This window comes from Myxine glutinosa, chromosome 9 (genome assembly GCF_964187855.1).
Source record: "Myxine glutinosa chromosome 9, kmMyxGlut1.1, whole genome shotgun sequence".
NCBI lineage: Eukaryota > Metazoa > Chordata > Myxini > Myxiniformes > Myxinidae > Myxine > Myxine glutinosa.
In genome coordinates this window covers 117431119-117447229 of record NC_136269.1, presented here as the reverse complement: position 1 = coordinate 117447229, position 16111 = coordinate 117431119, and the positions used below count along the sequence as shown (strand labels likewise).

Genomic DNA, 16111 nt, shown 5'->3' with positions numbered 1-16111 from the left:
TGAAGGTGAATATCGGAAAGACGAACATGGTAAAGCATGTGGTGAGGTGGAAAGAACTGGGAAGTGGCCCTGTGCTGTGTGTAGGAAGCGTGTCGGAGTGAACTCCATTCAATGTACAATGTGTGCTGAGTGGGTTCATCAAAAATGTAGTGGTCTGAGAGGGTCATTAACCAGTGTGGCACCTACATTCAAATGTAAGGTGTGCATAGAGGGAGCTGCAGATGGAGGAAATGTTGAGTTGGATCTTGGAGACGGCGTGAAGCTGGAAGGTGTGAAAACATTTTGCTACCTCGGAGACATGCTGAATGGAGAAGGTGGATCAGACTCGGCAACGGTTGCTAGAGTGAGATGTGCATGGAAGAAGTTTCGGGAACTGAGTGGCGTGCTGATGATGAGGGGAGTGTCGTTGAAGCTGAAGGGAAAGGTGTATGCTGCATGTGTGAGAAGTGTTATGATTTATGGGAGCGAGACATGGGTAATGAATGTAAAGCAGCAACGAAGGTTGGAAAGGGTGGAAATGCGAATGGTTCGACGGATGTGTGGAGTATCGTTGAGAGAGAGGAAGACAAATGATGAATTGCGAAAGATGATGGGAATAGAGCCTGTGATGGATGCTGTGAAGAGGAACAGGTTGAGATGGTTTGGTCATGTGTTGAGGAAGAATGAAAGTGACTGGTTGAGAAGAGTGATGGAAATGAATGTAGAAGGAAGTAGAGGACGGGGAAGACTGAGAAAGACTTGGCTAAAGATGGTGGAAGAAGAAATGCGGGCAAGGGGGTTAACAAGGAGAGATGCAGAAAATAGGGCAAAATGGAGAAGATTGTCATGGGGACCGCAAGGCTAACCCCCGCTCTAGTCGGGAAAATGGCCTTTAAAATGCATGTTGTTGTTGTTTGCTTCACTGACGGGAATACCAATCTTATAGAGATAGATTTGCGTACGCACATGAGGAATTTTTGAAGTCATGTGTGTCCTCCCCTCTGTGAAGCACCATGTCACATCGGTCCGCCATCCTTCACATATGGAGAATACAGTGGAGAGGGGAAGAGGTAAATTCTGCCGTTTTTGCTTCCATAATAAATAGATGGTATAGTGTTTTGACCGATAGGTTTTCAGAGAAAATAAATCAAAATTAACTTACACCCTTTAAAAATCGTGCAGATAAATTATTGAAATATCAGCTACTTTTTGTTTGTATCCCTTTCTCACCTGTGTCGCATGTAGACCATCCTGCTTTGTGATGCTTTAAAAGGTGGTGTATAAACAGAAATACTGTTTGATAGGGTGATATATTACTGTTGAATGACAAAATGGAAAAGTTGAAAAAAAAAAAAGTATTGAATATCGCAAGCGTTTTCTGAAACTAATTGATATGAGAAACGTGATTGAATGACTGTATTATTAGAAGAAGAAGATGAAGGAGGAAGAGTTTTTGTTTTAATGTAAATTGAAACTGGCCTATATATCACCACCTGACTCAACTATATCATACTGATTGCAGATTATCGAGCATCTGAGTGATAAAAAGATGGTGATCAGAATTGATGGCGAGCATACGTACGGCGTATAAATCTCCTTTAGGACAATTGTTGACGGACACACGCAGGCACGCCGAAACGGCTCCTTTTATATTACAGATGAATGTACCGTATATCTGACATGGATTCAAAAAGGAATTTGTCCTGCTGGTTACATTGTTTTTTTTTCTATGTACGTTGTCGATGCTCGTGGAAGAACTAGGACACAGAACAGATCAAGATGCAGCATAACAAAGGGAACAGCAGGAAATTGGGGAAAAGCCTACAGCAGGGGGTGAGGGAGAAACTAGATGGAGACGGTCAAGCAAGGAATGCAGGTAGACAGGACAAGAAGGATACAGAAGCAAAATTTTGGGAGGGTTGGGGTGTTTTTTTTTTGTTTGTTTTTTGTATACACTATACAGAGTCGAGGCTCGTGCAAGAGCTAACACATCAAACACGAAAACATGCACGGACACATAAAGCATAAAGGGAAAGGGAGCAGGAGACGAGGGGGGTGGTGATTTAACGAGTGTAGAAAAGATCATAGGGATGGCTTGAGATGGTGGTGACCTTTGGATGGGGGATGGCTTGAGATGGTGGTGAACAGATTTCTTGAATACCGGGAGGGAATAATGAGATAAAGTGTGGAACATGGTTCTACAGGCAGGAAAACAGAGGAATAAATGAGTGGAAATGAGCAGTGGTTCTGGATTTAGGCAGTTTCACGGAGTGGGTTGCTGGTGGACCGTGTGCGTCCTACAGATACCTGAGGGAGGGAGGGGGAGGAGGTACAAAGCATGGAGAGGGCAGAGGGTGCAAGACCACAAATGAGGAGGAGTAGGAGGAAGAAGACAGACCACTGACCTGTCAGCAATGATGAAGTGATAGGCCCGTAGACTCAGCTTCATCGCCAGAGATTCCAATGATCTTGAAAGCCTGGGTTTCCATGGCATAAAGCTGAGCAAGATGTGAAGATTGATAAAGATGTTGCATAGTGCTTTGATTTGGGGAAAAGGGTTGGGGTGTTTGGTTGGGGTGTTCAGTAGCCCTGGTGTTGGGCTAGCGGCTAGGGTGCCGGCTTAGGATCCCAGGATCCTGGGTTCGAATCCCGGTCGATCGCTGAATTAACACCAGGGGGGTTGACTCAGCCTGTCATCCTTCCGAGGTCGGCTAATTGAGTACCAGTTCACTGGTAATTCCCTGTTTGTCGTTAAAGGCGGCAAAAAGGGTTGGCGTCAGGAAGGGCATCCGGCCGTAAAACATTGCTTCAAAAAGGGGACCAAAAAACAACAACAACCACGGTTCCCGAAAAAGGCCAACCCCCGCTTTGCGGGGAAAAATGGCCTCTAAAGGTGGTTATATATATATAGTGCTTTGATTTACCTTTACTTTCAAATAAAGGGATATTTACTTTAGAAATATTTATTTTCCAGGAATATTTACTTTGGAATTTTTTTTTTAACCCTCTCCTCTTTTACAATTCAAAATATTAGTCAATACTTTAACGACTTCTCTGAAAGTAGAATTTTTTTGGGGCCTAATTTTCCTGCCCTAGCACCATAGCTTCCTTTCCTGAAGTGGTGAATTGTCCATTAGGGTGTGTGCAACTCTTCTTTGTTGCACGAGGAACCGAGTGCTGTGATTCAGCTGGACTATGCACAGCGCACTCTGTTGATCGCCGCGGCCCAAAGAGCTGTGCTGTGTCGACCCGGGCAGCAGGACCCTCCCCTGCAGGTTGGCACAAAACAACGCAAGAGGTGAACTTATTCCCTGTCCATAACAAAAATATTGTATATGGTTGTTTTACTTTATTTCTAATTCTACACGATGTATATCTTTTTAAAATTTGCAAATGAACTTGGGATAAAGAAAACTCAGTTGATATTGCTTTACACTCAGGAAACGCACTGCTCCAGTGAAATTGAGACATTTTGAATGTTATTCACAATACATAGTGAATTTATTTTATTTCAGAATAAAAATAATGTTGATGCTGTCAGAAGATTTGAACTTTTTGATTTATCGGCCTGATTTTACATAGACTTGCATAGTTTCCGATGCAATTTTGGATTTAAGTTTCCTTTTATTGACATTCGATCATGCCCTGTATCTTTCTTGAAGAATGAATGCTTTGGTTTCGGTTAGGACAATACTGTGATGGTTTTCATTATGATTGTCACAAAACGCAAGGTTCTTCAATCGATTGATATTCAACCAGCAGGCGAGTGTAGTCAAACTTGTGTTCATTTAAACGAGAACACAACGGATACATGATGCGCACCCGCATGGCACCCTACACAGCAAAGTAACTAATGACTGGCTCTTCTTCTCTGCTGCTCTCCTCTCACTTCATTACCATTTATATAGAGTCGTTCAAAGGATATCCACAAAAGCTCCTTCCTCGAAAAACTGCTCATCATTACTAAATGGTTCTGTAACCAGAATCTGCTAGAAATTGCTCATCAACACAACATGGTTCAGAAATTTCCCAAACTCTCACGATGTGTCCACTTAGTTTACATTCTAACTACATCACCACTTGTCACCTTTTTACAACTGGTAAAACCATACTACCCAACGTCGAGAAAAAAACATCATGCCCCAATAAACATTACACAGATATATATATATCTATTGTTACGGTTTTCCGCCGCCCTTCTTACCCTTACCAAGGGGGGATTAATCCCCTTGTTCTTTCTAGGCTTGGCGGAACCAAGAGACTTGAAACGCCTCTTCCGGGCAAAATGCAAGGTCGGGTTTCGGGACGAAGTCTCGCTCGTACCTAAATCCCTGCGCTGCCACGGAAGTGAGGAAGCAAGCCTCGCACGAGCCACGTGTGATCTGGGTACACCGAGCGGATTGAGTACCACGTGGTCCATGCAGTTTTAGGTAGTGGAACCCGATTTGAGCGGTTCTATTCGTACCACACTTAGCCAATGAGGAAATCACAGGAACGATCGAATGGAAAAGGAAGAACACAGGTTTAATTATGATTCCCACACGTATGTACAGTGATCGGTGGACGCAGAGACACAGAATAGCACTTAGTCAGTCTTATCTTACTTCCCAGACTCGGGCCCGTCACACTCACACAGGGAATTGCAGATGGGTTGATGTTCCAGCCCAATGCGTCGACGTGGTCGTCCAGGAACGGCCCCGTCCGGCTCTCCACGGTCCCAGCACGTCCCGTGAAGATGGCAAGCAGGCAGTGGAAGGGTCCTCGTAGTGCGTCTCCCGAACAAAAGGCAGCCGATGAGGTAGAACGGAAAATACGCCTCTCTCAGTGCAGCTGGCGGTTACACAGCCGTTATCACTCGCGTAACTTAATGCACTGTACGCAGCTCAGCTTAAAGCTCAACTGGGCGTCGCTTTATATATGAGCGCGTATTCTGGTTCATGCGCGTTTTCCTCCACTTGCGTATCTCTCAATTCCTGCTCGTCAACGAGTCCTCTCATCAGTCCTTCAGTTCATCAGCCAGTCCTCCCGCGCTAGTCCTCCTGGGGGCTTTGCGCGATGGGTTATATAATAATAATAATAATTCATTTATTTTGTATAGCGCTTTTCAAGAAGCCCAAAGGCGCTTTGACAGAGTGGAAAACATAATGCATAACAATACATGAAAACAACAATTGCAAAAAGACAAGAATCAATAGGGAAATATTTAAAGCAAAAGGAGGGAGAAGGAGAAGAGATAGTCAGGGGTTAAATGCTGTGGGTTGAATGTTGAATGCAGTGTTGAACAGGTGGGTCTTTAGTGATGTTTTGAATGTGGTGAGTGAGGAGGAGTCTCTGATGGTGTGAGGTAGTGAGTTCCAGAGGGTGGGAGCAGCGATGGAGAAGGCCCTGTCCCCCCAGGATCTGAATTTGGTCCGGATGGAGGGGGTCAGGAGGTTGGTACCAGCAGAGCAGAGGTTGCGGGTGGGAGTGTGTCTGGAGAGGAGGTCAGTCAGGTAGGATGGGGCCAGGTTATGGAGGGCTTTGTATGTCAAGAGGAGGATTTTGTACTGGATATTATATAGATACGCCCCGAACCTTCTTGAACCCTCTCGAACCTTCCAACCACGCCCTGTGACGCAGTGCTGCCGCCACAACCTCTGAGCCCTGATTGGCGGCTCATGCTTACCGTCAGCTCCTCTGCCGCCCCTCATTCGGCTCCGCCCCAACCCTCCTAGGCCTGCCTCGTGTTAATTCGCCCAAAATGAACCAAAGTCAGCGCAAAGGGGCATGAGGCTAGGGAGGCTGGAGAGTCAGTAGAAGTCGGACCTATTCTCCTTACTCTACTCAACGCAGAACTAACATAGGAAAAGGACTAAGCTCACAAATACTAAGAAATAACTACACTATCGCGAGGCTACATTTTGCTTGTGTGACTAACTATGAGGGGGAAATTTAACCTTTATTATACTGACTGTACAAAACTCAAAACCGCAACAATATATATATCCCCCCCCCCCCCTTTTTAACGACCACTATTATCTCACCTTGTGGGGTCGGCTGGGGAAGCTTGGCCCAAGACTTTCACGAACCGGCCTGGCCAAGCCTGACGTTCGCCAAGTTAGGGCAGGAATTTGGAGTTTGGCCATGGTGCCAGTGATACTCGCCTACTCTTTGTGAAGGACACCATGGGATCTTTAACGTCCACCAACCCATGCTGGCAGACAGGACTCCTCGTTTAACGTCCATCCGAGGGATGACACACATTGATGAATCACCCTGCCTGTGAAACACCAAACTGACAATTTATATATGGGTTGGGATTTGAACCCAGGCTCGACAGCTTCGAGGCGAGAAATATATATATTTATATAAATGTATAATGATACACAAGTAGTTCTATATCAAATCAAAATTGTAGAACCGTTAACATCGCACTGAATGGATACACCGCCGAGCAGGCTACCGTAGACCCCATTTTACTTTGTGCGATTGTCAGCTCATTGTGAATGTACATGCTATTGTGAGATGTGTACTATTGGATGTTTTATTTTGTATATTCATATCCTTTAAAGTTTAAATTGTAGGATTTTTTATGTTTGTTTTTATTTTGTCAAGATCTGTACAAATAAGTTTGTACAACAAAAATGAAATATAAATTGCTAAAGTACAAGATTATTGTTCGTGCAGTTTTCACAAATGTATTCCATCTTTCCTTTTTCAAATATTGGTCGTAGTACCGAAAAAAAACGGGATGAAATGACACCCCGGAAAGGTATGAAACGGGACGTTGACATTTGGGAAAAAAATTGGGCCAATTCCGTAAAACATGATGTCATCGCTTAATGACTTCCTGCTTAACGTTGTTTCGTTATAACGTCTATAATAATTAGACACCAAGGCTTCAATGAACGTCGTGATTATTTACCTATAACTCACTATCACCTCGTCGGTCATGTTTTTTTTTCGGGAGGGAGGCAAACGGTCATCTCAACAGCCAGAAAAAGCCGTCACACCACAGCAACCAGGGAATGAGGGGGAGGGAGCAGCAGCCTTGGATGACCTACAGTCAGCTTGGGAAGGGGGAGAACCCTCCGGATCTCAGTGACTCACCATCCTCCCACTCTCCACCATCCACCAGTAGATTGTTTTATTTAATAAAGGGTGATTTTTTTTTTTTGGAGTTTATTTTTCATTCATTTGCAGTACTATATTGTGATGTACAATGAAGAATATAGAAACAATGAAAAATGTGATGCATTCAATGGGGCGAAGGAACCTAACATACCTACTTCTTCTATTCCTTATTGGGAAAATATGTGGGTGCAAGCAACACACAACCAGCTCTCTCACCTTGTCAAAACTATCTTGTACCTTCTCACCCATTGCACACCTTGCCTACTCTTGGCTTTTCCATAACTGGCTGATCACCTAACCAGACTGCCCTTTTCGATACAGAACTTGACTTTGACCCCCGCCCTCTTATCCCTTTCACAAACCACAGCAGTGGGCAGTTTGGTGCTTGTTTCAACCCTGGATGGTGCACACCAGCCAATCAGATGCTGTTTGCGACTCGTCCTGGTTTACGTATGTGGCTCTCTGACATGCATGGAGCTGTCAAGGCCACATACATGTTTCGCTCAGTGTTAGAAACTGACCCAAAGACAATCCCACTCCTGACGTGGTCACCTATGATTTCTAGCTCTCCAATTACAGAACGCCAGCTTGGCCTGCTGTGCCCTTTCACCCGAGGTCTATTCCTGAGCTGGAATGAGCATGCCCTCTATGTTCTTGATCTGCAAAAGCAGGTGAATCTGTCGTCATTTTCACCACTTGCTCACTTTGCTTGCATGCAGCTCTCATATTTACGTCTTATACCGACATTTGTTTTATTTTTTTGTGTGCATGTAGGCAGTGGTTGGGAGTGTGGAGGGTTTGCCAGCCATTGTGACAGTGGCGTGTTCTGAGGACGAGATTTTTGTTCTTCATGGAAACCGTGAGATCATCTGTATTGCTTTTGCACCTGAGGGTCAAGTCACAGATTTAGGTCAGGTGAAGGACTGAACCTTGCTTGAAAGGGTCAATGACATTTGCTCAATTACAATAAATAAAATATCATAAATGTAGAAAAATTTTACACTATTATTAAAGGAAAACAATAAAATGGTGGGTTAATTGGCTAAGCTCTGCTGCAAAAGTTTAAGAAAATTATATTTTGTATTTACAGTTACAAACAACTGTGGTCAAAAAGTGAGAGCATTGGCCTCGGCAGATATAATGAAATATGTTGTGTTGCATGATTTACTTGCAAAATTGAAGATTTTTCAAGTATATTGGTCGGTCTTGTGCGTTATTCTGTCTGTTTGTCTGTCAATCGCTTACAGGTCACAATTTCAAACCGATCTTCACGAAACTTCACCACATTGTAGAGTTGGTCATAAGGAAGAAGCCTATTGATTTTGAGGTCAAAGGTCATCTTGAAGTCAAATTTCTAAAATTGTCATTTTTCATCCGATTGATTTGAAAATTGAACAGCATTTCATAGTGCATCACTGAATTGGGAAACCAACTATTCTTGAGGTCAAAGGTCAACTGAAGGTCAAACTCCCAAAATCATCAATTTTCATCTGAAAAAACATCACTTTTCATCCGATTGACCTGAACATTTTTTTTCTTTTTTGTATACAAGACCGAGGTTCGTGAAAGAGCTAACATTAATTACACAAAAAAAAAATCAAACGGACACATAAAACATATAATAAGGGGAGCGGTAGACAAGATGGGGAGAGAGGGGAAGCACACAAACACAACATTTGGGAGCAGGGACATCGAGAGATCTGTGTGAGGGAGAGGGCTTGGGGAGAGGAGGCGTGTGAAGGGGGGGGGGGGGGGGGGGGGAGACATATAAAACACAAGAACACTGCAAGGACTTCCAGGAAAGAAGTTGGTATTTCAAAAAAGTGGATCTGGGGTGAATTAGCGGGGGTAGAAAAGATCAAGGTTTTGTATGGAGGAAGATAAGAGATGGTGGTGAACAGCTGTTTTAAAGACCTGGAGTGAGGAGTGGGATTGAAGAGAGTGAGGGAGTTTGTTCCAGAGGTGGGAGGAAAGAGGAATAAAGGAGTGAAGGTGAGCAGAGTCTTGATTTTGGCAGTTTAACCATAAGAGGGTTGCTGGCAGATCTTGTGCGACCTGTAGGAATATTTGGGGGACAGAGCCCAGAGAGAGCTGTGGGAGCAAGGCCGGAGAGGAGTCGGTAGAAGACAGAAAGACCACCAACCTGCCTGCGGTGAGTAAGTGAAAGGCCCTCGGAGTTAGCTTCATTGCGGAAGATTCCAATGATTCTGAAAGCTTTGGTTTCAACAGCGTGAAGCCGAGCTTGGTGTGAGGCAGGAGCACCGGCCCAGAGGGGAGAACAGTATTCCATTGAGCTGCGGATGAAAGCCCTGTATGTGGTGAGGAGCTCAGGTGTGCCAAGGATGTTCTTCACACGACGGACGATGCCCAGTTGGCGACTGGCTTTGGAGGCCAGATTGGAAATGTGGTTTTCCCAGGAAAGATCATGGCAGATAGTGAGACCCAAAAGCTTGGGTGACAGAACTTCTTGGAGAGGATTTCCAGAAAGTAGATGGGAGGGTTTTCCAGTCGGTCTTTTTGGAGAGACATTGTAACTGTTACATATTTATGTGAATGTATGTGAATTACCATTCAGGTCTTTGCTTATCCGTGTGTATTATATTAAGTTGTGGTGTAGTTGTTGTGGTTGGAGGGTCAGGAGCCCTTCGGAACCAGTGGCCGGAAACGGAAGTGGCCGGAAACGGGAGAAGAAAAGACACGAGGAGAGAAAAGGACGGGGATTCTTCTTCCTCGCCCCGCGACGACAGGAGGTGGAATCGACCTTGCGCTGCGAGGAAAACAGCGGCGTTCCGAAAACCGTTTGGCGAGAGAGGAGTTACCTGGACGCGTAACTACCTGTTGACACGTGCAGTCCCCGTGAGTTCGTGCACGGAACCAAGCGATCGTACGTTGGGCCGCGCGCGCGTTGCAAACCGCGCCGGGTTCTGTCCCGTCTACAAGGCCGCGTACGGGTCGCACGTCGAACCTCGCACGCGGTGAAAACCCGCGTTCGGGTTTCGCCCCGTCTACAAGGACGCGTACGGGTCGCACGTTGAGCCTCGCTCGCGTTGCAAATCGCGTTTGGGTTTCGCCCCGTCTACAAGGACGCGTACGGGTCGCACGTTGAGCCTCGCTCGCATTGCAAACCGCGTTTTGGTTTGGCCCCGTTGCTTGGCAAGGAGGCGCGCTGCAACAGCTGTCCCCGGTACGAGACGGCACGTTGGAGCACGTCCGCCCGGGGTTCGTTCAACCGCCCGAGTGCGGTGACGGTGACTATCCTCTTGGTCAAGAGGGGCCCAGAGACATTGTGCGGGACCGAGACCAAAAGGGTTTCGTGAGTACTCACCGGGACACACATGTATAAGATGGCCATCTTAATCATAAGGAATTGATTGTGAATTGGGAATTGGTGAGGATTATGTATTGTTGATTGCTCGGGGAAAATCTCCGTGGTTGTGTCATTGAAATATTGTTGATGGTTGTGTCATTGAAATTGTTTGGTATCATTACCCTTGAAATATATCCTTGAACGTCAGTTGTCTCTTGGGTGAAATTCATATGGCTTGCGTGGCGAAAGCGCATATATAATACAGCTTTCTGGCGAAGTTCCTCTCACGGTCCGGGGGTCACTGAGACCAGGTATTCACCGAGGGGACCACGTAACAGTAACAGTGTGAGATTTGTCAGGATTGAAAGACATGTTCCACCTGTTTGACCAGTCTGTGATTTTCTCCAGGTCTGCAGAGTGATGAGGCTGCAGACTGCCAATCTGAGGGAGGAGGAATGGAGTGGCAGAGAGTGGAGTCATCAGGAAGGAGATAGAGAGGATTTTCAAGAGAGTCAGAGAGATCATTGATGAAGACCAGAAAAAGCACAGGGCCCAGAACACTGCCTTGGGGAACCCCAGCCTGATAGTGCAGGAACCAGATATCTATTTTGTGAGTTCCGTTCACGCATCAGTGTATATACCTGAAACCTATATAGTTTGGTAGAGGGGTCCGAAGGGCAGTAGATATGCCCGGTTTTAATTCTAGATAGGTGTGCATTACCGATTTATAAGCATTTTGCTGATTCATTTGTGTACACCATTTCCACCACTTACTGAATTTGGTGTAACGTATCTACATGGACAAATATACAGCATGGGTAGCTTTGTATGGTATCAAATTGACCGGAAAGACATACTGCACACATAGAGTACCACCATAAGGCCTTATCCGAGCTGTTCATTCTTCAAGCCACCAAAAACTTCAAAATTTTGTCAAAATTCCGTTTCAGTTTAGGTTCTAGTCCCCCATCATTTTGTTCATAACCCCAAAAGTTTCTGACCGATTTATGTTTGATACACCAAAATCATCCCCATTTATTACCCTTCAAAATAAGATCACATAATCAAGAAATGTATACCATTAATAAACTCTCAGTGAAGCAAAACTAAGGCTACCCCCTTAATTTTGATGGAAACAAAAATGTCCAAAAATGTGTATTAATATTTATGTCAGTTGCTAACATTAAATTAGGAGGGATACTGGAGCTTGTCTGAATCATGAAAACAGGAAATAAACCAAAGAATTATTGCAATAATTAAACAAAACAGATTGTTGTTGTTGCAGGCCATAAAATGACATTTAATACTCTCAAACAATCCTTATTTAACAAGTATAATTCGAAGGTGAGATACTTCCGCCCCGCCATAAGGAACAACTATGTTATAATAAACTGTTATAATGTAATTATAAGGCTTACATGGCTTTACAGTAGTAAAATTATTAATCTTGTAACTGTAAAGTATATTATGGAGCAAATTTAACACTCCTATACTAAACTGATATAATGTAACTAAAAGACTTACATAGCCTCACAATAGAATCTATCTATAATTCCAGCAATCTCTGTGTGTCTGTCTGTGTGTCTGTGTGTCTGTGACCGCTGTTTCTCGACAACCACGGGTCCGATATACTTGAAACTTGCCAGGTATATTGCTGGGGACCCGAGGATGTGCCTTTTCAAGGTTTGTAATTAATCGGACAAGTACCTACCGAGCTATGTCCAAAAAACGCTTCAACCAATCAGAGAGCAGCGAGCTATCACGTGTGCCGAACCGTTAATGCAATGCAAGCGTTAATGCGTTAATGCAAGGCTTTTCTTTTTTTCCCTCTTCTCTTTCTACTTTTCCTTGCGATTAAATTGCAAACAGCCAAAATACGTTGGCGCTAATTGAATAATTGGCCATTAACACTAAAATAATCGTAACTGCGATATGCCAACTTCCGGACAGTGCAGCCTTCCATGTTGTTGTTGTTTGCAGCAGCTGTTTGCAGCAAGGCAAGGCTTTTCTTTTTTTCCCTCTTCTCTTTCTACTTTTCCTTGCGATTAAATTGCAAAAAGCCAAAATACGTTGGCGATAATTGAATAAATGGGCATTAATAGATAGATAGATAGATATGCGATATGCGAACTTCCGGACAGTGTGCGCGTTACGAGCTGACCGCCATTACGGTACGTAATTCGATTTCTTATGCGCATTATTTCTCCCAATTCAGTCAGAGCGAAGGGCGGAAGCGAAGAGCGTTGTTATTTTTTGTTTACGGGCGTACGGGCGGGGTAGAGCGTACGGGTAGCGTTTTTTTTTTTTTTTGGCAAGGAACGGGCACCCACGTACGGGCAATGCCCTAGTATTAAATAAATGCAACTATAAGGCTTACCTAGCCTTACAATATTATATTAATCTCGATGATGTAACAAACAATTTTCTAATAAACTGATATCCAAAGGTTGAGGGTCGTGTACTTGATTTGTGACAGTGATTGTAACTAAATATTACACAATACCATAGTAACTTGAATCCCACACATTTAAACTTTATATGTTTAGCTAAGAAGATAAATACATGAAACAAAAGTACTGCCATTATAGAGCTTACTTAGCTTTACACTAGTATATTTTAATCTCGATTATGAAATCGACATGTTATTTGCTTAGCTTTGATTATGTGGTATGACACGTCAGATTAAAACCAAATTTCACTCCCAGTAATCTCGTTATATCATTAACCAAAACAAGAAAATAAACACATTTATCTAATGTAGTCAAATAATGCGTGATATAAAAGCCACTTAATTGTACTCGATCTTCATCGGAATTGTCCTCGTCTGACATGTGATGACTATTGAGGCACTCTTGTCGGCATCCACAAGCAGCACTACATAACAGATTGAACTTCTGGCATGTACAACGAATGGATGTACATTTTGTTCTGCACCCACATGTCAACAGTTCTCTGCACGCTGAAGGAACAGGTGGCAGGGTCATCAGTTTTGGTGATAATCCTGTTTCGTCTAATTCCCATCCACATTCCTCTGGTTGGGGTAGATCAGGTTTGGACACAACTGCACTGTACCACACCATGGCTTGGTAATTGCATCTTTGAATGTGCAGCAACAGAGAATCATGAGTGGGAGGTAACTTTTCTGGGTCATTAATTCGATGGAACAGATCGACGCGAAGATCATTGATAGAAGTCGCAGTTGTAGTTGAACTGTTCAACTTGCTGACAAAGAGCTCGATATCTGTCGTGTCAACATTGGGGTTGCGGCCAAGATTCTTGAGTAGTTTTGGATTCTTCAAGTATGTTTTCCATGCAGTGCGTCTTCCATGGCCGCAGAACTGACTGGTTGAGTCTGATCCTGTCAGAGCATGAAATCCCAGAATATTGCTGATTACTTCCTGCTCCAGACTTGCACGTACAAGGCTCACTGGAATGTAATGTTTTTCTTTGGCAGTCCCACTGCTTACCCATACGTCTTGGGCAACATCATGATGAATCATCAGAAGGAGGATGTCCGTATCTCTAGTGCATATGACAACCCGACGAAACTTGTGTGCATTAGCATCAACAGCATGCAGAACAATTTTCGTGTCCGCTTCTTCATGTGTCAAGTTAAGATGTTCAACATTCCGTCCAGTAGAAGATGCTGCAGGAAATTCATCCCCACTGGCCACTACAACTTCCTGATGGTCTGGTAAAGCAAGTGCCTTCAAGAGTAGTTGATCACACAGAAAATGAACGAGGTTCACTTTGTTTTCTTCCATTGATATAAACGATTGCCATACAGAAGGTAGACGCACATCCCGCCCATCAATGAGTCGACGTATCTTCCGTCGTTTGGCCGCTCGTTGAACTCTTGTCGCGGACTTGATAGATTTATACCGATAGTCATCAAATACGATGTCCAGTCTTGTTTGAGAACCTTTCAGGTGAGTGAAGACTATATCGCAGAAGCAGTCTGCCAGATCACCGAATGTAATTGCATTTGATGGTTTTCCCAAAGCTTGCACAGCTGCCATACCATCCACGATTACACAGGTTGGTTGATCAGTGTCTGGAAGTCTGTTCTGAATATAGTCGTCAAACAGCAAATGATACAGCTCTGCCTTTACCGTGGGACGTAATATGTGATTAACTGTTGCAATAGAGAGTGGAACCGGAGCTAACTCATGACGTAATAATCCTGCCATGTCTATTTGACAACCACTACTTGCTGCGCTTAACAGTCTTCGGAATAGGTCTCTGTCTGCCTTGATTGCCTTGTTTTTGCCAGCAGGAGTAATCACGTTCACGTTGTGCAGGTTTGAGAAGGTTTTCGGTTTGTTTTTGGCAATAGTATCATGAAAGCTCTTGGAAGCATCTGGGAGCAAACGTTTTGCAACGAAATCAGTGAGAAGCTGTGTGCCACGTGTTGGAGCTGTGAGTAGATCCTGCTTGATGTCATCAGTGGCCACATCGTTTGTGGAGATGCACACAAGGTCTTCTCCTTGACGATTGAATGGGTTGAACCACCTGATTTGTTCCTCAAGCTTAAACACATCCGCCTCATCTCTTTTCATTCTCTGGGCGCTTCTGTCACCATGTGATTTGGACCCATTGCATGTCATTCCCACCATCTGTCGAATGTCATTCGACAACCGTGCTCAATCGCTGAAAGTAATCATCCATCGATTCATTGCGCTCTGGATCCTTGTTATACCTACGAGTCCTCCCGCCACTTTACACTGCTTGTTTATATGCTCCAAAGCTTGGTCTGTAGCGATTTGGTTAAACGATTCAGTCGATTCTTTCATGACGAAGTTTCCCACCATGAATTGTTCATACACGCGAGGTGCTGTCTGGTCCAACTGTAGCATGTCCAACAGGTAGATAATACCCCATCTTGAGTAATTTGCATGATCATAAATAGTCATGAGTGGCAACATATCTGAGAATGAAGATAGGTGAAGGGTCCAATCGCCTTCTCTGTCGGCTCTGATAAACAGGAGTAGAGTCTCAACCATCTCCAGATACTGCTTCCAGAACATAAATGTGGAATTATTCGCATTCTCTTCATAGAAGTCGTCCAAGTCCTTCAACAAATCATTAACATTATCAACGAATGCTCTCACTGCTTCAGGTGTGTTCTCATGGTCTTTATCTTTGAAGTGAGCAGCTATCGCAGTACAATGCTGATTAATATTTTCAATGCTGTCTTTCTCTTTTCTGTCATGCCAAGCTTTAAAGCTGTGAAATGGTGTTCTCCACATGGCTTCCATTGTGAGTTTATGTGCACGGACAGCACGGTTCCAAGATTTACCTTGCATCATTGTTTGTGCAACACATTCACTGTACACACCAGCTTCGATCCAGATGTCTGAAAGACCAGACTGAGCAAAATGCCTCCCGAGAACACCCAGGTAATTCATTGCTGTGTGGAACGATCCAAGTCGTACTATGACATCACTCAACTTCTCTGGATGAAGCCATACCAGCTCCTTTGCCTTATGATACAGTGCCTGATCCAATGTGATGACGGTTGTTGTTTGGCCCTGCTTTAGTGCAATTGTTTTGCTTCTCATTAGAAACGTCATTACAGTATCGAGGTCATGCGCTGGCGCTGGAATGATTGGAAGATAACTGACTGTAGTTACTTCTGCTGTGGATCTTGATAATGACTGATTGAAGCCGGTCCATGATGGCACGTTTTGAGTATCGCCAACTTCCAATCGA

At 44.1% G+C, this 16111-nt stretch overlaps 1 protein-coding gene across 2 annotated transcripts in view; it reads left to right on the top strand.

The window, feature by feature from the left end:
- TECPR2 (tectonin beta-propeller repeat containing 2) overlaps positions 1-16111 on the top strand; it is a 133111-nt gene that overhangs the window by 42632 nt on the left and 74368 nt on the right. For both annotated transcript variants that reach the window (XM_078784804.1, XM_068128439.2), the window contains exons 5-7: positions 3117-3277; positions 7460-7763; positions 7867-8002. In XM_078784804.1, the coding sequence (XP_078640930.1) occupies positions 3117-3277; positions 7460-7763; positions 7867-8002 (601 nt within the window). The remainder of the gene's footprint in view (positions 1-3116; positions 3278-7459; positions 7764-7866; positions 8003-16111) is intronic.